This window comes from Cheilinus undulatus, linkage group 4 (genome assembly GCF_018320785.1).
Source record: "Cheilinus undulatus linkage group 4, ASM1832078v1, whole genome shotgun sequence".
NCBI lineage: Eukaryota > Metazoa > Chordata > Actinopteri > Labriformes > Labridae > Cheilinus > Cheilinus undulatus.
Window position 1 is genome coordinate 38,288,345 of NC_054868.1, and position 26,048 is coordinate 38,314,392.

Genomic DNA, 26,048 nt, shown 5'->3' on the forward strand with positions numbered 1-26,048 from the left:
CCAGGTCAATAACATACTGGCTTGTGTCTTCTACATCAGTAGTTCTAAACTGGCCTCGTGTTAGGATCCACCACCCAGTCCTTGTTGACCAAATGCGACCCAAATGCATGAAAAATTTCAAAAATAACCAAGTGTTTTTATTGAAAATTTAGGCAATTTGGACTTCAGATAGAACATACGATGTGATGAAGCAAAAATATGGTGATATCTTTCAAAATAAAAGCACATCATACATTTTTTGTCAAATAGTTTTTTCCAGGCACATATATGTAACCCACCTAAGCTATCCCATTTTCATCTCTTTTAACCCATTTTTGCCTCTTTTTGCCTTTTTTCATATTCACCAGTTTTTAACTGCTTTTCATCATCTTCACCACCCTTTTTAACTTTCTTAGCCATTTTTTGCAGCTGCTTTCCCATTTTTTTCCACTTTAAACAGTTTTTGGGACTTTTTAACCATTTTTTCTACCCATTTTGCTGCTGTTTCCCATTTCTTTTTTTTTTTTTAAACTTATTTTTACTTCTTTATTGCCATTTTTTTTAAAATCCATTTTGCCACTTCTAACCACTATTCACCATTTTTCCTGCCCATATTTACTTCTTTTTGCCCTGCATAATCCATTTTGCTGCAATTCTATTTTTGTCTCTTTTTGCCACTTTTAGTTTTTGCTCCCACATTTAACTGCTTTTCACCATTTTTCCAACATTCTCTCCTATTTACCTTTCTTAGCCTTTTTTGTTGCTGATATCCTGCTTTTGTCTCTGATAAATAATTTTTGCCACTTTTATCCACTTTTCAACCTTTTCAGCTTATCTCTGCCCCCTTGCTGCTATCCAATGTTTGTCTTATAATTTGCCACTTGTGGCCCATTTTTACCACTTTTTAACTACTTTTCACCATTTTTTCTGCCATTTTTTTTGCCATACTCAGCCCCTTTTTACTGCTGCAATCCAATTTTTTCTACTTGTAAACCATTTTTTCCACTCTAACCACTTTTCACCACTTTCTGTGACCCACTTTTAACTGCTTTTCATCATTTTTTCCTGCATCTTTCTGCTACTCAGACTAGTTTTGCTGCTGCGTTCCTGTTTTTCTCAACCCATTGTTGCAATTTTCTGCTTTTTAAGAAAAAAATTATTCTTTTTGCAATTAAAAAATAAATGTTCCCTTAAAGTTATTTAAGTTTCTTCTACTTTATTCCCAGGCATCCTAACATTTTTTCATTTTTTCATGATTAGCTAATGACTGACATTACTTTCCACATGGATCAGTTCAATATGGAAAAAAACGGACCATAATTTTGCAGACCCCCCCCCCCCCCACTTAGCTGGGCCCCAGAAAGCTCCCCCCTTTATCCCCCCTTATGGGCGGCCCTTGCTTTTACTTCTACTAACCAAATAATTTTTACTTGAGCACAATAGTCTGGTATTTTTTTACATTCAGTTTTATAGAGCTTTAAGTTGTGACAATAATTGTGTACAAAGTGTTCTTCTGATGGATCTCTTCAGTGTATTTAAAGGGTTTATCCTGTTGCAGAGTAAGGCAAAGGTTGTCCAACCAAGTTCAAGTACTTCCCTAATAATGAAACCATCTCTTGAGATGTTAATGTTTGTGTTGTTAAATAATAGCCTATAATCTTGTTTGATTGTGCACTTTAGCGGATACAATTGTAAACGTCTCTGCACATGCCTGCTGTTTATCCAGAGTACACTGAGCACAGTTGCCTTTACACGTACTGGTGAGTAAGTGAGTGTGACATCAGAGGAGGAGTGAACTTCTGCTCATAGGGCGTGTGTGACTCCGCGTCTCGAGCCAAATCTCAACCGGACTCGCGCTCGTCTCAGCAGAAGTGGACATGGATCAATGAGATTACGGAGCTTCATGAGAACAAGTGAAACGCAAGGATGTGATCTCCGTTGGGACGGACAGCTGCCGCTGCGCGGATGACAGACTTCATGACGGCTCCCCTCGTCCAGCCCACATGCCCCGGAGAACCACGCACGGTGAGTCCGACTTCACGCGGCTGTGGGTGGAGGTGTCACTCACCGAGAGCCTACCTTCGCCACAGATTTGGCTTTGTAGTAGGAGTTTATGGACACGTTTCACCTAAAGCTAGTAAGATGGCAAAGTTCAAAAGTGCCTAATGATCGGGGGTGTGTCAACTTGGTGATCCACGTGGTTTAGGCGGGGATATTTCACCTGCTGTGGGACAACCGTGCACCATTCTGGTTATTTGATTAAAACCAAATGCAGAAGCTACAGCTTTTTGGTAGGTTAAGTTTCACTTTCGGTTTGCATAGACGACGCTGGTGTCCAGAGGCTCCTCCTTCGGTGGCGCTGGTCCAGTTTTTATGTAGAGGCCTGTGGAGTCTCTGTCAGCACCACTGTTTACACATCCACGGCTGCCCAAAAGGAGAGAGAAAGGGGAGAACTTTCTAGGGCCCAGCCAAACTAGGTCAGCAAAATCGTGCTCATTTGAGAAGTTAAGCTGTGATTTTATTTTTAACCCGAATAATAACCACTCTTATCAAAGCTACAAAACATGATTTTTATTTATTCATGCTGTAGTGCAAATAAAGCCTTTTTCAAAAAGTAAACCCCCTTTATTTAAACAGAATTAACTTTTTATTATTAATGTTTACAATGTGAAGGGCACACTGAAATATTAGGAAGGTAATTTCAGTCTTTATAGCTAGGCCATGATGTGCACAAACATCAGGATGCCAGGAAATAAAATAGAAGAAACTGAGACAACGATTTGGGAAATATAATTGAATAATTGGGAATAAGAGTCAAAAAAAGGTTGAAAAGTGGCAAGGATGGGTTAAAATGGTAAAATAAATAAATAAATAAATAAATAAAAAGCAAAAATTGCTTAAAAGGGCCAATATTGGGTTAAAATAGTAAAAAAGGTAATAATGGGTTAAAATAGTAAAGAAAAGTGGTATAAATGGATTCAAAGAGGCATAAAGGGCAAAAGTAGGGTAAGGTGGCTAAAAGTGGCAATAATGCAAAAATGGGTTAAAGTTGCATAAATGGTCAAAAAATGACATAGATGGGCATAACGGGGTTAACATGACAAGAAGTGGCTTAAAAGTAGCACAAAAAATGCAAAAATGGACAGAAAGAGACAAAAATTGGTTGATTGCACCAAAAAAGTAGCAAAACACAGCTAAAGTAGGCAAAATGTTGAAAAAGCCATGCAAATATGGGCAAAAAGTGGTTAAAAATATGATGGAAATGGATGAAAAAAGACAAATAATGGATAAATAGGGCAAAAAAGAGTGAAAAGTGGCAAAAGAGGGCAAAAGTGGGGTAACACAGCAAAAAGAAGCAGCACAAGTGGACAAAAATTTGCAAATGATGCAAAAATGAGTTAAAAGTTGCAAAAATCGGCAAAATGGGCTCAATGTGGCAAGAATGGGTGAAAAAAAGGCAAAAATAGACAAAAGGTGGCAAAAAGCAGCTAAAGTAGGCAAAGAGTTGCAAAAAGATGGCAAAAAAGGCACTAAATGTGCAAATATGGGCAAAAGGTGGATAAAAAGTGTCAGAAATGGGCGAAAAGAGCAGATATGGGATAAAAGTGGCTAATGAGCAAAAGGTCGCATTTAATGCATGGATACTCAGCGCATGGCTCTTCTAAGTCTTCCTCCAGAAACCTTTAAAAGGGAGAATTTGACATCAGAAATGAGCCAGTGCAGGTCACACCAGCCAGGTGTCTAAATGCAAAATGTAATTGTCATCCATTATTATTTTTTTTTTGTCTGTATATTTCCATCAGATGTGTGCAAGGAAGAACATACAAGATATATATAACTGATTGTTGAGAAAAGGGACAAAACAGGTTTCAAACTTGACTTTGTTTTTTGATTTACTTTAATAAGTGGAGATTTGTGCAGGTTGAGGTCTCAACTATTAGTTTTGCTTAGGAACAGATTTTTAATGCTACGTTTATCCAAAAATCTTACTTTTCCATAATATTTTTGTTTTTAAAACTCCATCAGACAACCTAAAATGTATTTAATTTTTATTTTATTAATTAAAGATGAATGTAAAATTTTCACCTAATACTCGTACTCAGTAATGATATTTAGTCATAAGATCTCTCATTTTCACTATTTTTTTAATCTTTCAGTATCTCATCTTAGATTTTTATGATTTGCTTACTTTATCTTTAATATCAACCATGTTAGCTTTTTATAGGGCACCCATTAAAAGGAGGACAAGACTTTTTTGACTTTTGACACTATATATATTAGGCCTGTTAATTTCAATGCGTTAACACTCGTGATTAATCTGGAAAGCTTAACGTATTAAAAAAATAATAACGCAATTTAACCACATTACTAAGTTTGACCACAACATCTTCCCGTAGTCCTCCTATGTGGATGTTTACATCCCTGGGGTGAAAAGGTTAAAGGTGGGTCAAACGCAGCCAGCAGTGGTGAGTGAGGAGACAGACCCAGGTCTGCTTCATGGCCAGTTTCGATTTAAAAAGCTGCCTAATGGAAGTCTGGATAAAACAAAAGTTGTTTGTACATACTGCTGTGATGAACTGTCTTTACAACAAGCACAACGAGTCTGAAGTACCACCTCCGGGCAAAACGCATCTTTTCTAATGCTAGCAAAGACGCTAACAACAACATGGGGTCAAACCATAATGTCAAGCTACGCTGGCGCAGACCAGCAGACCTAGATTGGTCCCCAAAATGACAACATATTAGCCAGAGACTGCAGACCGTCGACATCGTTGACGACAAGGGGCTTCAAAACATCATCCGGGTCGCCTCAGATGACCCGTACTATATATATATATATATATATATATATATAAGGCAACTTGATTGAAGTTTAACAATTATTTTACACATTTTTAATGAAATAAGAATGCGCCGTCTTTGGCAATTAGAGTCCATTATGATTTTATGACTTTGTCATATTGTGTTACTTTTACCATGTCTGACTGTTTAGGCTTTTTAATTGGGTCTTACCTCACTGCTGATGTTGTCCTTGTGTACCTTGTCTTTTTGTGTGCTCCTGCTGCAAAACCAATTTCCCTTCGAGGGACAACTAAAAGACTCTGAATCTCATGTATTTAAAGCGGGTAGTGAGGTGAACAGCAGGTATAGGATACCCCCTGTCAAGTCTAGACACTGGTGGTGGTGTTGATACAGGATCACATGAGGTGTAACCTTCTGAGAAGATGGACTGGGAAACCAATGAGGTGGCTAGAAGGAGGAGACTGAAGTATGCAGGATGAGATGAGGATCTGGACTAGATGCTGATGAACTGAATGGAGGTGGCTGGGGTGGTTGAGGATTGCAACACCCAAACTGAAATGACAGGCTGATTGTGATGAGAGAATGACAGATTTAAAATACAACAGGTGCATGATGATTGGACTAGGGAGGTTGTGACAGAATCTGGTTAGCTGAGTACTTAAGAGTGTGAACATCCTGAATCAGCAGATCACCAGAGCAAAAAGAGAGAAAGAATGGAAGAATTATGAATAAGTGCTAACTAATGAATGGGTGGAAATAGTCTTCCAGCTTGAACTTCCACAGAGCTCCATTTCTTAAAAATGTAAGTAATGTAGTTAAATTTTTAAAGTTTGATTTTCATCAGATGTTCTTCATCGCTCCTCTTGACAATTTAGCTTTGTAAAATTTTAATTGTCGTCGCTTTTGTCATTGCAGACATGGCTCCAACTTTGACTGCTCACATAGTGAGAGGCAAGCGTTGTTCTTAAAAATGATATCAGTAAAGTATATGCAATGTTTCATGAGTATGAGTACAAGAACTTGGGCTTGGTATTGGCACAGATAATGTGCATTTAATGCACTACTGTAGTACTTGGTCAGGGCTCCTTTTGCACAAATTACTGCATCATTCCCTAAGATCCTTTCCCTCTTTTGGAATTATAGAGATGATTGCCCCCCTCCAGAATGGAGGAAGGATACCCTCCTTAAGTGTATAATTGAAACTCCTATGTAGAATTGGTAGCAATTCCTCCTTCAGTGCTTTATACCACTCTCCTGGAAATCCGTCAGACCCCGGAGACTTGCAGGATTTTAGGGAGGAAATTGTCCTAGCAATTTCTTCAACTGATATTTCTCTAATTAAATTGTCATTATGAGTTGTTCCCAGTGAAGGGAGGTCTAATTGATTCAAAAATTTTTCTGCTCTACAGGCGTCAAATTGTGTAGGTTGGGTATACAGAGTCTGATAGAATTTCACAAACGCTTCTTGTATTCTTCTATTTTCGCTAGTTGTATCAAGCCTTGGATTGAAAACAATGTTGAAGTCTCCTGCACAAATCATAACTCCAGTTGTTTGGAAGTCAATTAAGTCAATTATTTTGTTGTAAAATCCCCTATTACTATTTGGAGGTGCATAAACATTTAATAGAGTCACCTCCTTATCATCTAGTTTACCTTTTACCATAGTGTACCTGCCCTCCTTATCTTTAATTTCAGACAGGAGTTCAAAGCTGACTGAATTTGGTATTAAAATAGCTACTCCCCTTTTGCGCCCTGTTTTAAAAGGATGAATAGTAAGCATGTCTAAAGCCCATCTTCTTCCATTTTTCATGCTCTTGATTTGTTAAGTGAGTTTTTTGCCAAAATATATTTTTTGCCTTTTCTTTTTTTGCTTTTGATATCATTTTGCCCCTCTTGATAGGATTTGTCAAGCCATTAACATTAAGGGTGATAACCTTAAATACTTCGTTATGCATTTTTTGAGCAGAGTTCTCTCTGAAACACACATGTCCCCAAGAAAAATGAACAATTACCAACAAAAAACACAGAACAGTTATAACAGTAAAGACTCTTTGAAAAAAATACCTGGACTTCCAACAAAGAGGCTATCTCTAGACCTCTTGTGTAGGGGAGTAATCCGGCCAGAAGGTGGCGGGCCCCTCTCAGGTTTCTTGTTCTGGTAGCTGTCATTCAGACTCTTTAGACTGACTACCGCTTTCTAAATTTGAACAATATTTTACTAAAATGGGCCTGACGGATATCAGCAAATGTCCTGAGCAGTCTTGTAGTTTTTTAAGTATATTTTTCATATGTATGAAAAACAAAGTAAGATAATGAAAATAAAAAATAAAAAATAAAAAATAAAATTCAAGTTACTTCGTGGAATTCAGCCTACCGTTATTGACCCGTTTAGGGGTAGTTTAGGCGTGGGAAAGGCCCAGAGTCCAGAGGTATTAACAGAGTTAATTAACATTCCTCAGTGTCCGTTCCAGCTGGCCGTTGAAATCCGCGGAGCTTGTCGGATCCTCTGATGGTAACTGTCACCGCCGCGCCAGTTATGTCTCACCATCTCCCAGCGAGAGCCCAGCCGTGTCGTCTCTCTCGGTTTGCCCTCTGGTCTCAGTGGTATCGGGAAGCCTTTTGCCCGCAAGTCCTTAGCAGCTCGGTCTGCGCTCTCATACGTGACTGTCCTGGAGTCCAGGAAAACGCACATTCTGGTCATCGGTGTGTGGAATCTGATGCCTTTCTCTTTCAGTACTTTTTTAATTGGCAAATAATCTCTCCTTTTCTCCATCACCCCTGAAGCATAATCGTGGTCGAAATATATCCTTACCCCGTCTATGGTGATCTTTTTTTTCCAAGCTGCGCTGATCACCATTTCCTTTGTTGTGTATTTCAGAAACTTCACCACCGTTGATCTTGGCGGAGCAGACTCCAAGAGTTTAGGTCTGAGTGCTCGGTGGGCACGTTCAATACCGAGATCGTTCAGTCCAGTGCTCTGACCCGGTTCAGTTTTTATGAGGTTCTCCACAAAGCTGGTCATTGAAGTCCCCTCGGCCCCTTCCTTGATACCGTAAATCTGGATATTATTGCGGCGTGCATGCCCCTCGAGCTCGGTTATCTTAGATTTTAATTCAAGCTGGGTTTTCTGCATCTGGGTTAACACCTCTTTGACTTCCACGCTAAATGTTTCCGCCTCTTCAATGCGCTCCTCAGCCTCTCTGAGTCTCTGTGATGTAGCTTCTACTTTCTTTGCCGTCTCCTCCATCTTTTGATTAATGTCCGCTTTCATCTCACCAAGCTGCTTTTTATATCCTCCTTGAAGTTCCTCCGAAAGTCCGACAGCTGGTTTGCAATCTTGCTTTCTAGTTCCAACATTGCCTTGGTCATTGTTTCGTTTATGGTGTCGCGAATGGAGGCTAACGAAACCATTTCACCTAGCATAGCCTCGTTGCTACAGCATGCGTCTTCCATGTCTTCATCCTTTTTTTTGCTTCTTAAAGTCATTGATCAGCCCTTCTCTTCCCCCCCGGCATTATTTTGTATCAGAATGCACTTTTGCAGCAAATCTCCTGAATTAAGAGGGAGAAAGTGGTAGTTCAGTCAGGAGCTGAATTTTCACGCTGCCATCTTTGTCCTCGTACCACCGGAAGTCCCCGCTATTTCACTTTGATACATTTATAACATGCTTGTCATCAAAAGGTCTGTGCTCCAGCCTTCAGGTTGCCAGGCCTTAATGCTCATCTCTTTTTCTTAGCTCAGGAACTTGAAAAATTAAATATCTGGGTCTTCATTTGTCAGACATTCATTCATTAGTTGTGTCAGATGCCTGCACCACACCTCTTTAACTTAACCATGTACAATTTTTGCTCCCAGGGGAGCATGACCCTTAGATATTTTAGAGTACTCTAATCTCCTTAAATCTTGCAGGAAACACAGGTACAGACAAGCTCTGGTATTGGCAGTTTGGTTGTGTGTCCTTCACTCATTTCAGAGGGCAACATTATTTATGTTTGAAATACACTGAGCTCTGGGTTATGAGTAATCCATTATAACTTTGTCTTGCTTAAAGGTGTGCACAGACTACAGATTGTTGTTATCTTAAAGAGGGCTTTTCAGGTCATGCACACCTCATGTTAAAAATGTAAATTTATGTTGCAGATAAAAATTTTGGTGTTCCAATGATTAAAAAAATAATACAAAATGTATCAGCAATGCTACTTTACAGTTCAAGACATATCCAGATGAAATACATCAAAAACTAAAAAAAATGTTAAATATCCTTGATCAAGGCCAGTCATGATTACTGCATGTGTTTAAAGACACTGGATCTAAAATTTTAAATACCATATCATAGTTAAAGTGCATCATCCCATGCTTGTTTTTTGAGGTGCTACAGCTGCAGGTACAAAGTGCTCCTTTAGTGTTTTCTCTCCTCTTAGGAGGAACAAACAGATTTCAAAAGATGAGAACAATTATGCAGAACAGAGCAGAGCTCACACCAGACAGCTCATTAACATTTAAAGTTTGGCTGATCACCGTGGTCAGCCCGCATGTGACTGTATGCGCCGGACTGGGTGACTGAGTGACTATTTTCAGAGCTGTACAGAGCAGAGCTGAGCTATGGGTGGGGTTTCGTGTACTCAAAGCCGACTGTCATGGCTGCCTCCACTGCACTGATTACCTTAGATGTAGCTTTAGTGTAGCATCAGTTTTAAATGGACCATATTTCTGTATTACATAAGGAATAAAACAATGCTTAAAGCTTTTCATAATGTGAAAGATCTTTTTGCTCTTCTGCCGACCTGCTTCGGCATGAGTATGTGATAACTATGGGGTAAAGGGTACGTTGTTGTGGATGTGGTTGTGTACAACGGCTGCTTATAGAGTGATTAGCTCAGACTTAGCCCCAGCAGCAGTTTGATCAGAACTGGACATTTCTTTATTCAAACAAGGACAGGGAGCAACACTAAAAGATTTACGTGAGTGATCAGGTGTTCCCTCATATACCTCACTCTTCTGGCCGAGGACGTGGTACAACTTCAGCCACTTGACCAGTAACTCCTCCTTTGATTACTATGCAATAAAGGCCACTGCGCCATTAAAGCCTTGCATGGTTGTTGTGTACCTCCCACCAGGGTATCACTTTGACAGCTGTACTGTGGAACTGGACATGTTACTTTCAGACATACCTGATGATGGCACACCACTGATTTTTATGGGAGACATGAACATCCATATGGATAGAGCCCAGGCAGCGGATTTTATTTCTCTGTTGTCCTCCTCTGACCTCAAACAGGTTCAAATGCCTCCAACACACAAAGCTGGCAGTACACTGGATTTGATACTGACTCATAATTGCTCCATAGCTAACTGGAGCGTGACACCTCTTCATCTCTCTGACTACTTTATTCAGTTTTTGCTTGGCTTACCAGAATTTCAAAAAGCTACCTCTCAGTAAATAAACCGCAGAAACGTTTGGTCACTTGACCCAACACAGCTGTCTGACGAGGTCTCAGCTGCTATGGCTGTAACGAGTCCTTCACAGTCTCTGTTAACGAGGCTACAGACACACTCTGCTCCTCACTAACCTCCTCTTTGGACAAATTCTGTCCTCTGTCCCTAAATGGTGGAATGAATTTCCCAAGTCTATTTGAGTCCCTTTCTACTTTTGAGAGGATGCTAAAGACCCAGCTCTTGAGCAAACACTTAGCTAGACTCTTCTCCACTGTTGTCCCCAGTGGTTGAATGAGTCTTTCAACTACAGCTGGCTTGCACTGTCCTGCTCTACTTCTGGGATTTTTGTGCCCAGCTTTTAGTGAGTAACTCAGCACTTGGTTGTTTGGTCATTATTTGCTTGTGAAGACAACTCAAAGCACTATGTGGCACTTCTGATGTTGTTTCTTCTTGTCTAGATCTTTCTTTTTGTTGTAGTTACTCTCGAATGCACGTTACTTTGGACAAAAAGCGTCTGCTAAATGACAGTGTAACATTGTACTCCTATTTTCAAAAAAGGAAAAATATCAAGTTATTGCGAAAGCAGTACTGTAAAAACTTAAGGTTATGTTTTTATCCCTACTCTATTGTATTTAACCACCCTCTTTCTCTTTGTTGTGTTGCTGTCATGCCAGACTTTCCCCTCTGGGATCAATGAATTATTATCTCATCGTATCTTATCTTACTAAACTTTGCATGTTTGAGTTTTGAAATACACACTTTGAAACTTTCCTCATTCTCTGGATTTTCCTTGACAGCCAAGAAAGTTGACTCTCTGGATGCAATGAATTGTCAACAAAATTCCATACCATAATTTTTCACCTACGGGTGTGATTGTTGAGGATTGAGACATTTCACATCCTGTTGCAGCTACCAAGGTGCACAAAACAAGCGCACCTCTCCAGTGTCGCTGTTTTTCCCACGGCAGTCATGAATGAACTGATTAGCTGGGGGCGGGGTTTATGCAATTTACTATGTTTGTAGATATTCATTCAGTGGTGAATAAACACACACGAAAAAGCATGGAAAAGATTCTGTCTTCTTTGAACTTAAGAGGTAGTGCAAAAGTCGGTGCCGAAACCCGAAAATGAAAGAATGAAAGGACGAAAAGTTCAATAGTTTGCACACAACCCAGAAAACAGAAAAGAGGAACAATGGCTGAAATGGATCGTCTGAAAAAGAAGAGAACTCCAATTCGCGCCTCTGTGACCAAAGTACTGAGTAAGATTGATGATGAACTTTCTAAATCACAAATTGATGTTGACGTTTTGGAAGAGTTGCTGGAGCAATTAAAAGAAAAGGAAGAATGTTTGGACAAAATAGACAAAGAAGTGGAGGACGTAACCAAAACTGATGATTTGGAAGAGGAGGTTTCAAGAGTTTTGGAGTATAAGGAACATGTAACACTGAGAAAGACGAAATTAAGAAGAGCGCTCAGGAGAGCGCATGGAGATGCAGTGTCTGTAATGTCCTTTGAATCAGATCCCATGCTTAATAATGTGAAACTGCCAAAACTCGTAATCGAAAAATATGCAGGGGATGTTAGTCAGTGGCAGTATTTTTGGGGACAGTTTGAGACAGCTGTAAATAATAATCCCAACCTGACCAAAACGGACAAATTTAGTTATCTCAGATCCTATCTCACTGGCGCAGCCGCTAACGTTGTTGCAGGATTGCCATTAACTGACGCCAATTATGACAATGCCATTCAGATGCTACAGACTTGATTTGGCAGAAAAGATTTGGTGATTGATGCACATATGACCAAACTTTTAAATCTTAATCCTGTTAAGAATGCCAGTGACATTAAAGCACTCAGATATTTGTATGATAACTGTGAAATTCAGATCCGTAGTCTGGCTTCAATGGGAGTCGTCTCTGACACCTATGGTAGTTTACTGTGCCCCATTCTAATGAAACTTATTCCAGAAGAGCTGACTTTAGAGTAGAAGTAGAAGAGGATGATGTGTGGAAAGTTGAGGAGCAAACGAACTTCATTCAGAAGGAAGTGGACAGCCGAGAGCGCACTGCAAACATGACAAAAAGCGCAAGGAAAACACAAGTGAAGAGCGTGAAAAGGAAAAACAAGGTGCGTGGGAAATGCGCACAAAACGACAGAATATGATGACAACGTCTGCTCTTTATTCTTCCAGTCAAATGGACAGACAAACGTGCCTCTTCTGTGAAAAATATAATCACCTGTCTAAACAGTGTAATGAAATGTCTGTTCCTGAAAAACATGAAAAGTTAAGAAAACAAGCAAGATGCTTTGTGTGTTTTGGAACAAGACATGTTGCTAAAGACTGCCGTCCTAGAGGAATTTCATGTGAAAAATGTGAAACAAAGCCCTGTGCACTCATAATGAAAATGAATGTAAAAAAGAAAATGAGCCAACGGATATAGTGATCTCAGTTTCTCCTAGTGAATCAAAGCGAGGAACAGTTCTCCTTCAGACTGCCACCGTTTGGATAGAGACCCCAGTGAAACGACAGCTGACCCGCTGTCTTTTAGACGGAGGGAGTCAGAGCAGCTTTGTGCGCCAAGATATCTCCCGTACGTTAAAGCTCCCCAAAGTAGGTGAAGAGACTTTAAAACTACACACCTTTGGCTCTAGTGACCCTCAAACCATCACCTGTAATCAAGTCAAAATAAGATTAAGCAACATTAGAAATGACCAAGGTGTAGATTAAGTAGTTTTAGAAACCCCCCGTGTGTGCTCTTCCATCATGAGAGTGGCTGGAGAAGAATTACGCAGAGAACTGGAGCGCAAAGGCATGCACCTTGCTGACACTGCTGTAAGCGGAATGGAAAGATAGATCGAGATCGATGATGCAGAGCTTTACTGGACACACGTAACTCGGATCCAAAGTTTCCCTCAAGAAATTGATCAGTTAAAAAGAGGTCAAGAAAGAAACATCCAGTCAAAAATCAAGCCTTTGAGCCCCTTTTTGGACGATAAAGGACTTTTAAGAGTAGAAGGCAGACTACAAATGAGCGACTTAAATTTTGAGCAAAAGCACCCCTGCATCCTTCCGGCAAACGCAACATTTTCCGAGTTGATAGTGAAAAAATGTCACCAACAAATGCTACATTCTGGTATACAAGACACTCTTAATCAAGTGAGAGAAAAATTCTGGATTATAAAAGGACGACAACTGACAAAAAGAACTGTGCATGCATGTCTGATTTGCCGTAAAAATAAGGTTAGAGCAGCTCAGCAGATTTCGGGTTGGAGCAGCGCATCCAGGAAGTGCCTCCCTTTGAAATCACCGGAGTAGATTTTGCTGGCCCTCTGTACACCAAATCTCAAGAAAAGATCTATATAGCCCTGTTTACCCGCCCAGTCACCAGAGCTATTCATCTTGAATTAGTGACAGGTTTGACTACTGACAAGTTTTTGTTGGCTTTTAGACATTTTGTGGCGCGCAGAGGACTCTGTAAAACCATATATTCAGACAATGCAAAAACCTTTAAAAGAGCTCAAATGGAGTTGAAAGCCTTGTGGAATTCCCTGTCATCAAAACAGTTAAGGGAATTCTTTGCCAAAAAACTAATCACCTGGAAGTTCATTGCAGAAAAAGCCGCCTGGTGGGGAGGCATGTGGGAGAGAATGGTGAGGTCGGTGAAAACCTGTTTGCGCAAAGTGATCGGGAAAGCATCTCTACGGTATGAGGAAATTGAAACAGTATTGACAGAAGTGGAAGCTATTATTAATTCTCGTCCCATCACTTTCACTCATTCCAGCAGTGAAGAGTCTGTACCACTCACTCCAGCGCACTCCCTGATTGGTCAACGTTTTACTATGCTTCCCTCCGCTGGCAACGTCACACCAACGCTCCCAAACGCAACTCAAGGACTGTTAATTAAAAGATGGAAATACAGAGAGCGTTTGATGAACACACTTTGGACTAAATGGAAAAAAGAGTATCTACTTGAGCTACGTTCTGCACACTACTCCTCGCCTCGGAGCTCAAAGCTGGAGATGTAGTTTTAGTTAGTGAGGATAAACTACCCAAACATCTGTGGAAAATGGGAAGAATTAAAGAAGTTTACATGGGCAGAGATGGAAGGGTACATTCATGTCTTGTGCTGCTTCCTTCCAAGATTACTATACGAAGACCTATACTACTACTGTAACCTCTTGAGTTGAAGATGTGATGAGTTGACTGGAGTCAGCCTCATCGGCCGGGAGTCTGTTGCAGCTACCAAGGTGTGCAAAACAAGTGCAACTCTCCAGTGACGCCGTTTTTCCCACGACAGTCATAAATGAACTCATAGATATCTATAGTAATGGTTAGATGTCCCTTCCGCGCAGCCGGCCAGTGGAGTTGCACGTCCGCACTGGCGGCCATCTTGCCACAGTCAGCTCGCTCACCCATAACATTGTGTAGTAGTGGTGCATGTACTTTTTAAATAACCATAACTTGCTCAATTTTCTACCGATTTTCAAACGGTTTGGTTTGTTATAAACGTCAGAGGTGTAGTTATAACACTGCACTCATGGATAATTATGTTACACTTCTGGTCGAAAGTTTGGGATCACCTACTTATTTCCCCGTTGGACTTCAGATAGGTGCAATGAATATACACACACACAAGGTATTTATGTCAAATCACTATATGAGAAACTAAAACTCAGCGTACAGAATGGCAACATGAGATATATGTATACTTTTATAATAGGAGTATTACTAATATGATAAAATAATTTGAATTATTACGTGTTTATTTTAAACACGTAATAATTCAATAGGTGTCTCAACTGTACCAGGGTACCGTCTCAACTGTACACGTACACGTATGGGGTATAGTTGAGATGGTACCATGGTAAAAATGCACCTTATGTTTATGACCTGATTGTGGAAAAAATAAACAACTTCTAAATGATATTAATCAATAATAACTTAGTATACAAGCAAATCAAACTGCATACGAAAAATCACTTATTTTCAGTGTATAGTTCTTGTGCAATATCTGTTCAAAAATGGAGAAGCAGAAAGTGTCTCTACTGTACTCAGTCTACCCTAATATTTTATAAATGTGACATTTATTTGCAATAAAAATAGGTACAAGATTTCCCTTTACAAATGTTACAGATGTTTTTAACAAACTTTTTTTAACAAGTTAAATCTGGTGGTCTCAGTCTTACACAACTATACTGCATGATTAAGTCGTTTTTTGAAGAGAAAAGCTGCAATTTTACGAGTTTAAACATCCAGAATTGTAGCCACGTTAATAACGTTTGTAAGAAACCAACCCGTTTGTAAATCCGTCAAGATTTCAGCGAGATAAGAGTATTTACGTGCGTACAGATCACTCACTTTCCCTCAGGTACCACAGATTCCACCAGAGAGCTTGCCTATGTTAAGATGGCCGCTGGTGATGCCGTTAGAGACTCCGCAATAGGACATCTAGCCTTTATTATAGATATCTATGAATGAACTGATTAGCTGGGGGCGGGGTTTATGCAATTTACTATGGGTGCGTTCGAAAAGTCCATCTTGCTTAGGAAGGTTCCTAACTGAGTGAAACGACCCGGAAGTGTTTAAGTGTCGGCCATGATAAGGACTGTTCGAATTCTCCAAATGGTAAGGGAAAGAGCTTCATTATTTCCTTTATTATCTCCTTTAGCCTAGGAAACACTGGATCATCCTTTACCAAAGGAGAGATGAAAAGACGACCCACAATGCTTTGCGTAAACTTCATTTAAAATGACGCATCTGTTGACCGCTCATCAAAATAAGTGAATAACTTGAATAACTAGAATAACTTTACTAACCCAGATTTAAACCATAAAATTCAGTAAAACGTATAATACACGTGATAAACGGAAGGCAGTAGGGGAGGAATATTACAGACATGAAAACTTTGTCATTCAACTTATAATCAAGATTTTATTTCTTCTCATTTCCATTTTATTTAAATAGTTAACCGATCAGTTTGTTAACAGTTAACAGTTAATAGTTAATAGTTAACCGATCAGTTAACCGAACCGTTTTAAGTTTGTTAATCACAACCAACTAAAGTGATAAAGTCGGCATGTTGCTATATTGTGATTATTATATTTATCATCATAATTACGCAGGGAAGACACAGTTTATAGAGCTTTTCACAGAACGAGCTGAAAGGAAGCTGAAACCAGAGTAGACTCTGTAATAAATTTAACAGAGACGAGAGAATTTTAATGATCTTAATGAGCTCATATCTCTGACGTTTTAGCGTTCACAGCACATAACAACACAGAGAACGCACCGAGTGGAAGTTGTCGAACTTTGTAGTCCATCAACGTTAAATTGTAGTTTTTACACAAAAAACACACGTCACGTCCGTAACATCCGCCTAGGGAATGTGCAGTCGGATTCCTTACTCACCACAGTTCTCCTTTCCTATCCTCTTACTCCCACCTTTCCTTAACACCGTGACGTTTCTCGTCGGGGTTAAGGAAAAGTGAATAGGAAAGGACTTAGGAGGTAATTTTTTGGACTTTTCGAACGCACCCTATGTTTGTAGATATTCATTAAGTGGTGAATAAACACACACGAAAAAGCATGGAAAAGATTCTGTCTTTTTTGAACTTAAGATGTAGTGCAAAACATCCTTACTATATTTTCTTAGAGTAGCATGCAAGCAGGCGACTATGACACCACACAGAAAATTAAACATGGAATAATGGCGGGGGCTGATGCATCATCATCATCATGTCTCAAAATTGTAAGCCCATGAGCATTTACGCTCAGTGCCACAAATAAAAGTGCAAACTTACAGCTGCAGAGTCCTGGCTAAAGCCGGGAGGCACAGAGGAGATGTATTTGTCTGCTGCAGCACCAAAACTAATTTCTGGGCTAACCCTGCTGTTTTAACTTGTTAGCAACGAGCAACAAGCAGACACCTCGAGGAGCCAAGACATTTATTTTTGCTCTTACAGCTGAAACAACACTCTCCTGCTCATCCTTTCATCATGAACCACTTTTTCCCCTCTCCCTCTGCCACACAATTAGTGTGAGTGTGTGTATGTATGTGTGTGACACATTCACTCTTTGCTTTCAGCTTGTCACAAACAGAACAGCCTGGAGTGTTCTTTTGTTTTCATGGTGTTACGGTAGCCAGTAATACTGATTAGCACCTATTGGCTGGGAATCTGTTAAATTAAGTCAGTCACTTTAAAGGGGGTAAATATTCATGCAGTTTCTCATGTTACGTTATTTTTTTTAAACTGGCATAACTTTGTAGAAATTTGTTTTCACTTTACATCAAAGAGGGTTTTCTGTATTTAATAAAAAAATACTGATACTTTCATCCTTTTACTGATTTATAAAATCAGTAAAAGGATGAAACATCCAAGGGGGTGATAACTTTTTAAAGGCACTGTACTACTAACCAAAGTATCACAAATGTACAGTCAACCTCATTAACCAGTACTTTAAGACACTAAAACTTAAAGAAACGACCTGGCTGATGACATACTTACAGTTTCTTGTTTTTGTTTTTTTGTTTTTTTTTTTTGTTTTGTTTTGTTTTTTTTTTCCAGAAAGGCGTCGAGTTCCAGCTGACCTGTAACCTGTATCGAGAGAGCCTCAAAACTCAGGTCTGGCTTTGTTTCTTAATTCTGAGGTAGGCATTAAATGTGTAACTCATTAAAATTACATACGAAACATTTCCTGATGGTGTTCATGCTGATAAATCACACTAAGCAAACATAACAAATGTAGGTCAGACTCTGTCTGTTCATACACTGGGGGTAAAGCATTACTTGGTTTAAAGTGTGTCATGAATAGTTTATAGTCATAGGTTCAAAGTTCATCAGGGGAAAGCTAATGTTTTTTTGAGTAAACATTTTTATTAGCCACTCACAGTCCTTTCTGAATATTTAATGTAGGTGTGCCCTGGAAACCTGCACAACCATACATCTCTGATGCAACAATACAGCAACTAAAGGCCCTGTATCATGTCACAGAGGCCTTTGAGCATAGACGTGAATATGGTGTGTTGTTAGTCCCCGTCCTGATCTATTCCCCGGGCATAAAGGTTTAAAAACCACTGGGTGGTTAAATACAGTGGTCTGAGTGCAGCTTCTAGGCTAATTAAAGGAAAACTCACAGTTTTAAGCCCCTGCGACTGTCATACACAATAATGCACACTGTCATAACAGCAGTACATCCATTATAGTCAGTTAAAGGGATATTTCAGGATTTTTGAAGTTGGGTCGTAAGAGGTACTTGGCTATAGTAATGGCATTAGCCTCCAATGATTTCTACTACGAGCTCAGAGAGATCCGCGGCATAATGGCTATAGATGGGAACATTTTATCTGCGTAGTTTAACAAGTTTTACTGACTTTTACTGTAAATAACCACTTTCTTCCAGGTGATCTAAAACATTGACTGTTGGAGTGAAACACCTCTTCTCTCCAACCTATTATTTAAATAGATATAACCTCGAAATTCATAAAACAGGTAGAAGTTGGAGAAATGTTTTGATTGAAATCCATCATTTCAAGAGAACAACAAATAAAAGGTTTCTAACATGACCTTTGCTTGTCTTGCAGCTTCTCAACTACATCTACCTGTGCTGTCTTAAGGCGGGATAGGACTCATTTACAGGATTGCGTAGACTGGCTAAAACCCTCCATTGAGGTGAGAGAAGGTATCCAGTAAATTAAATTCTGGTTATGTCTTATGTGTATTGAATCAGTTTTACACTGTAGAAAGTCCATGGTGTGATGAATGATTTTCTCTTGGCTTTTTACTCCAATCTACGGAGGCCTTAAGTGGCTAAAGAGGGGAAAAAATTGCTGTGTTGTTCAAGCATAATTTTCTGGTCTTTATTTGTATGTTTTATTTTATTATTATTTTCTTTATTTCTGACAAATGGGTGAAAATAAAATCTTTCATTGTTCATCAGATTTTCTTTAGAATCTTTTTTTTTTTTTTTTACAAATGAACAGAATAGTTTATGTTTTGTTTTACAGTTTAATAATATATGACCTTATTTTTTGGAATTTTCCTTTATCTTTTAGAAATCCGATGCTATGCTGTATGCTCCATCAGCCGATGATGTTGAAGTAAGTTGTGACAGTATACTATATTTGATAGAGTTTTTTCTTGAAATTAAGATGGAATAAATCACTGGAGGCCATCTTTTCATGCTTGGGATATGCAGGAGAAAGTTATTGAAAAACAAGCTATACACTCTGATTTCTGTGATTGTTAACAGGTGTAACAAAAAACTAACACTGAATAGATTAAGATGATTATAAAGTACTGTTTGACAAATGCCAATGATGAAAGTCTCCATTTTTCTGTAAAACAATGAAAGTTATGAGTGAGTCAGATTGTGCATCCAAAGTCTCTTAAGCTGTGTTCATGTGTCTTACACTCGTGCCCTTCAGTGTTAATGGAATATATCAGAATGGAATATATCAGGGGTGTCCAAAGGATGACACCAATCTAATGTAGGTTAAAATAATAGTATTTGGACATGCTTTGTGAAAGAAACCACCCTCATCACAGCCTCCCATAATTGGCAGATAAGGCAAATAGCCATTGATTTTTAACACTTTGAGGGTGTTAAGGCGATTTTATTTCCTTTTTTTTTATTTTGACTGTATTTAAGCTATTATGTATTTGGAGGGCAAGGTTTTTTTTCATTTGTATTTTAAAATTTGTGTATCAGAACCTGTAATAAGCCGATAATTTGGTCTGTACACTCTTTGTGTACTCTCAGTACCTTCATGACCAAAAAAGCTCCATTGAAAACCATTAAAACCACAATTTGTATTACTGAGTTATCACAGTGACAAAACTTGTATTTTATGATAAAGTCATTCATTTTGGAGTCATTGATTCTGATTTTCACGTTTTCTTATTCATCACCAAATGTCAGCCGGAGGGCACTGTTGTAGCAATTTAATCAAATGTTAAAATGTAAAAAGAAAAAAAACAAACATAAAAATGTAAGATGCTGCTCATTATTAACATTTACTTATTTTACATTATTTAACCAGGAACACCTCATTGATATTAAAAATCTAATTTACAAGAATCTCCAGGCCAAGACAGGCAGCAGCACATTTAACAAAAGCATGAACACAAAAAAAACAAAGCGATTAAAATCAAAGTCATTAGTCAAAACATCTACAACCTGATACATCATCATCCAATCAGGTTTTATTCAAGGCTGTAATAATCCCCTTCAAGCAAATCCGGTATGCATATAGTATCCACCTTATTCCTGGGACTGCTACTGTAAATCTGAATAAGGGTGAAACTTACAACGCTAAAGCGGAAGTACATCAAATACATGTATTCTGTTGCAGCGGCTAACGATACAGGCTAACTATGAGCGGCAGTTTTTTTGATAGGATTTCATCTTGGGTTCATAAATGTTGATATATCTTTGTAATCACATGTTCACACTCTTTGTATTGTGAGCTGTAAATAAGTTACCCACCTTATTCCTGGGGTGTCTACTGAAGCTACGAATGTGGGCGGGACTTCGGTGCTCTAACAATAATAGCAAAAACGCGATTCTTCTTTTGGCTTTCTGAGGGATTTAGCGTCAACAGCAGTTGTTTTGAAAGGAGTAAGTCTTCACGCTAGTAAATACTGCTTCATTTTTGTCAAATCAAACATGTAGCTAAATGTTATTAGAAGGTGAGAGTGACAATTGACATGTTCTGTAAAAGTCAGGACCTGTTGCGCTTTGTGGTACTTGTTCTGAATTCCTGCCTTTTCCGGTAGGTGGCAGCACATGTTAAGAGTTCAAGCTAATGCTAAGCTATTATGCTAACATTTTATCGCTAGTTTTTGATCTAATGTTGGTGTACTATACGACCTTTAAGTGGTTTTAAGACCGAAGCCAATGAGTTTATAACTGACGATAAACGGACTCAATGGACTCTCAAGAGAATATAAACATCAGAAGTTTTAAAAGTCTCAATAACTGATGGACTGAGATTTAAAAAAGTGTTTGAAATAAGCATTTATAGTGAAATATTGAGAATACATTTAATAAAATCAATAATAAAGAGTGAATCAGTATGGAGTTTAATATTTGATTTGTTTTCTTATTCACCTTCAAACATAAAACATGTTAAAAGCTCATAAAATCAAAAGAATCAGTTATAAATCTTCCCTTTCCCTACCAAACACCCGACCTCATTTATAGGTTGTTTTCAGGCTGCGTTCGGTCCGTCATAGCCTTAATTTAGTCAAAAGATAGTCGTAGAAAATTGGGTTTTGTCTGTCTGATTTGGTTCATCCTTAGCCCAATAATAGTAGTTTAAAATATGACCAATATGACCATATGACCAGTATAAAATATGACCATATTACAGCTAAGTCTTTATAGAGACGTCTTTTAAACAACCTAAAAAAATTATGGCTTTTCACCTTTCACTTTTCAATTAAATTTAGACGTTGTTTAAACATAGTGGAGACTTTCTTAACACCTTTTCAACTAATTTTTGCTTGGTGGGTTAGTAGTTATTTCTGTTTATTAGATTATGAAGAGAAGTAAAGTCAGACAGCAGCAGTCTGTCTGTCAGTAAGAAACATGTTTGAAATCACTGCGGGGTCAATAAAGTTTCTATCAGTCTGATCGTTAGTGAGCGTCAGGTTTGATCATTAGCCTTCACACTAAATAATTAGGATAATAAATGATTTTATGATAAAGCATTATCATGGTAAAAAAAAGTCTGCGTGTTTTTTTTTTAACATACTGCTTCATGCAGGTGTTTGTGATCCACACTAAGAGCAAACTCTGTATATGTGGAGATTTGTTTAGAATAAATACAGTACAAATTTATGCAGACACAATCAGCTGTTTATGCCTCTTGACAGCTGATTGATGATCAGCCGGCACCGTCATCATAAACTGACGCCGCTGCTGCTGCAGAGGGAAGGATGTCCCAGGAGCCATTAACATTGGTCTTTGGTCTTCAGTCCTCCGCGTTGATTCCTCCAGTCTCTCCATGAGTCTCTGGTGGGACGGACTAAGACTCAAGGAAAAAACTCAAGCCAGAGACCCAAGCCATTTAAAAGTCAAAGTGAGACGCAGCCTATGGCCCTATCCCAATGTCCACACTCACACACTGACTTTGAGTCAGGCTCCCTATTCCTATACTGATACAAAGCTAATAGAGTCAGCTGAATCCTATGCCTGTCTAGGTTATCTGAGGTGATTTCTTCACTTTGTTCTCTCTAGTAGAGGGTGGAGAAATAATAATATTCTACCATTGGAAATGTAAGACAAAGTTTAGATATTTTAATCTTGTGATCGCTCTAATAATCATGTTTAGCATCTCGTTTCAATGAAAAGCCCCATTTAGACATACGGGAAGTCCATATTTCAAGCAAAGTATCATGGGGCTAGGAATGAGGTGGAATAAGAAACGTGATATTTTTTGCATTACCAATGAATGAATTAAACCTTAATTGCCCCTAAGGGAATTTGTCTTGCACCAACAGCATAAAACATGAATGACAAAAGACACTGACATCCTGAGGAGCACATAAAACAAATTAAAACATAAGTAAAAAACATCACTAAAACCATCCAAAAGAATGACTAAAACAAAATCATTAGTAAGGCATCATGTGCAACATGTAAGGAATGTCAGGCGAGTTCAATAAAGTGCAGAGCTCATCTATTTCCAGAGCTTGCTGAGCAGCTGAATACTCTGCAGGATGCCTATTTTTGTTCTCCTCCTGAGCATTCTGTATCCTGAGGTTAGGAGCTCAGACTCAGACAAAAGGGAATGCTGGAAGTTTTTTTTTTTTTTAAGTTAATTTTGGTTGCCAAGTTCAATGTGTATCGCACTGTCAGTTTGGAGATGTCGCACATTTGTTATCTTTGATCCCAGTCTAGCCACCTTATCCAGTTTGCAACCCTCCCCCAACACTGAATACAAATAATTAACACTTTCAATAACATTTTTGGAACTTAATTTCAGCATGATGCTGTCAACATTAAAACTCCTCAGTTTTCTTAAATACAGACGATGTTGTGCCTCAGCAAATCTTGTGTTAGCATTGTAATTCCATGTCAGCTTATCACCAATAATGGTGCCAAGATACTTGCACTCCTGTACTATTTCAATGGTTGTGCCATTCATAATAACAGGAGTGATTGCTTGAACTGAATTGATTGCTTCCTAAAATCAGTAATCCTTCATAATCAAATGTTTTTGCACTTAAACTAGCATTGAAAGGGGTTACATTTTTAAAAATGAATCAATATTTGATATTCCTGATCAGTTCTGATGATTATGCTAGAATTTTGCGCTAAAAAAGTACAACATGACATTTTGTAATATCTCACAATTAAAAGATGAATGAATTAAAAGTGGAAAAAAAAGTATTTTTGTTTCTATATATGCATGGTGTCCATGAACACCCAGGCCATGGTTTGGACACTTCTGACATATACAATGATTAGTAAATAAATCTGTAACCTACACCTGAAACACTTCTCTCTCTTCTAGGGGAAATGTAAAATAATGTCGCTGAAATGTTACATGTTGGAGCTGATCATGGTCATCGATGAAGAAGAACTGTGGGAGAACACGAAAACAGGATGCATCCTTGAGTTTAATGACAAACTGCCTCCTGAAGATGAATATGTAAGTCCTTTTTACAAAACCCTCCTCCAGTTATCTTTGATTTGAAGAATGGAGCTTACACTGTAACAACATTGCATGCACCCACTAATGATGTGTTAAAATGTCAAAAATGTATAAAAAATATTTTTAGTGTCAGTGCAGATACGTTAATTTACCACCATGACGTATTGACGCACCCTGTGTTTGATCAGTATTTGAAAATAAGCTTGATTTTTATCTATTTTTTAAATTTCAGGTTGGCTGTCCACCATGTGAAGCATACACACTTAGAAATATTACAATATTCCTGGACAGACTTAGTAATCTATTGCAAGAAATGAATGCAGCGGAGAATGTATAAATCATGTAAAATGATGAAAACATGATAAGCTATATATGTGTATATGTATATTTGTAAAGAACTGTGCCTGTGCTTTTTTTTTTTGTAAATATCACATTTTTAATGCAACCATGACTAAAAGCACTCCTGTATTTATGTCAGACCTTTGTAAGTAGAATGTGAACCAGTTTAAATGTATACAATGGCTTTTAGCTATTCTCTTGTTGAATATTAAGTTGCTCCGTCCCTTTATGTCTGCATCCGCCCTAACAGTTATACATTTTTAAAGGTGCATCATGGAGTAGCTTCCAGCAGCTGTATGTACTGTGATAATAATACACTGTACTTATTTTATTAAACTCTCTGCTCAACACTAGTGAATGTAACTCCAGTGAACTCCAGTACAAGACGTGTCCTCATATCGTTTTGTACCTCCAGTAAAAAATGTCAAAACTATTGAGTGTTTTGTTGTATTTCTTTTTCAATAGAGATAACTAAGGGCTTATGTCAGCTGTTCATTAGGGAAACTGCAGCAACTTCAGAGGGGATGTATCAAACCAAAGTTGTATCAAGTTCAACTTCTTTGCCTCTGTGCTTGGCTGGACTGCGATTCATTTGTGTCCCCTTATTTAAAACATGTTTTATAGCACACAGTAACAGTGCGCTACCTTCAAACTTTGGAAGAGCTTTAATGTCAGGAATGAAATGATAAAACTAAAGGGGAAAAGATAGTTTTTTAATATATATACTTGATAAAATGTTAAAGGATAAAGAGGATGAAATCCTGAAGACTGAAAATATCAACCTGTCAAGAAAAAAGTCGAAATGTTGGGAGACAAATAGGTAAATGTTGAGAAAATGTCAAAATGTTGAGAAAAGTTACAATTTGGGTAAAAAAGGGTTAAAATGAGAGAAAATAAGAAGAGACACCAAGAAAAAGCTGAATTGTAGGGTAGAGGATTAAGGCACTTCTAATGCCAGGTACTTGGAGATTAAAGTCAAAACCTTGGTAGCATAACCTACCGATCTGCTTACAGCAAAGCTGAGATCAACCAAGGACTTGGACTTGCATATGGGGCGATGGGTTCGCTGAGCAGTTCTAGGGCCTTCTGGTCTCACTATTGTGAGGCCTGGATGTTAACTCATGGACAGAGGCGCCGACTGGACTCCTTTGTGACGATTTCTCTCTGGTATCTTGGGGAAGGGCAAGGATGGAAAGGGTCAGTTGCCTGGAACGGGAACGACACCTGAGGGCATCTGATGCTCTTACCTGGGCCTGATCCAGCTCACCGCTAGGTACCCAAGATCAGGTGGGCTGGTCCAGATGCTGGGGGCGACCACGTGTGTCTTGGAGGGATTTAACTGTGAGGAAACCTGGACAGAGGTGGGGCACGGGCCTGGCACAGGCCTGGAGGATGGCCATCTGGGGGCCAGAGCAGTACAGGACCAAGGTTGACACAGCAAGTGCTGAATCGGCATACACTCCAATACCTGACTTGACTTTGTCGGCATGCTGTTGTTTTTCTCTCATTGCTCTTTCATGGAGGATGCATTCATTCCACCCCACCATGGTAAGAAACAGGGACCCACCATGGACTCTATAAGATGTGGACAATGTCTCAGCAAAGTCACCAAAGAGTTTCTGAAGAGATGCTTTGAAGCTGACCAAGGATAGCATATTAGTGATACTAACCTCTTCACACATTATCAGTGTAGTAACAGAGAGGGGTAGGCCATATACTCTACCACACATCTGGAGGTCACAAACTTCACACGCTACCTTAAAGTATAAAAAGCTGAACGTTTAGTGCTCTTGGCTCACTCTTGTTAATGGAGACACAGAGGATGTTTT

At 38.8% G+C, this 26,048-nt stretch overlaps 1 protein-coding gene across 2 annotated transcripts; it reads left to right on the top strand.

The window, feature by feature from the left end:
- Positions 1–1,777: 1,777 nt before the first annotated feature.
- LOC121507833 (interleukin-15-like) lies at positions 1,778–24,652 on the top strand. Of its 2 annotated transcripts, none has more exons than XM_041784174.1 (6): positions 1,778–2,004; positions 17,786–17,868; positions 18,802–18,889; positions 19,273–19,317; positions 23,740–23,877; positions 24,113–24,652. In XM_041784174.1, the coding sequence occupies exons 1-6, from the start codon at positions 1,945–1,947 to the stop codon at positions 24,215–24,217; spliced, it is 519 nt and encodes a 172-aa protein (XP_041640108.1). In that variant the 5' UTR covers positions 1,778–1,944; the 3' UTR covers positions 24,218–24,652. The 2 variants fall into 2 exon arrangements, with proteins under 2 accessions (XP_041640108.1, XP_041640109.1); XM_041784175.1 differs by having other exon boundaries at positions 17,790–17,868.
- Positions 24,653–26,048: the final 1,396 nt, after the last annotated feature.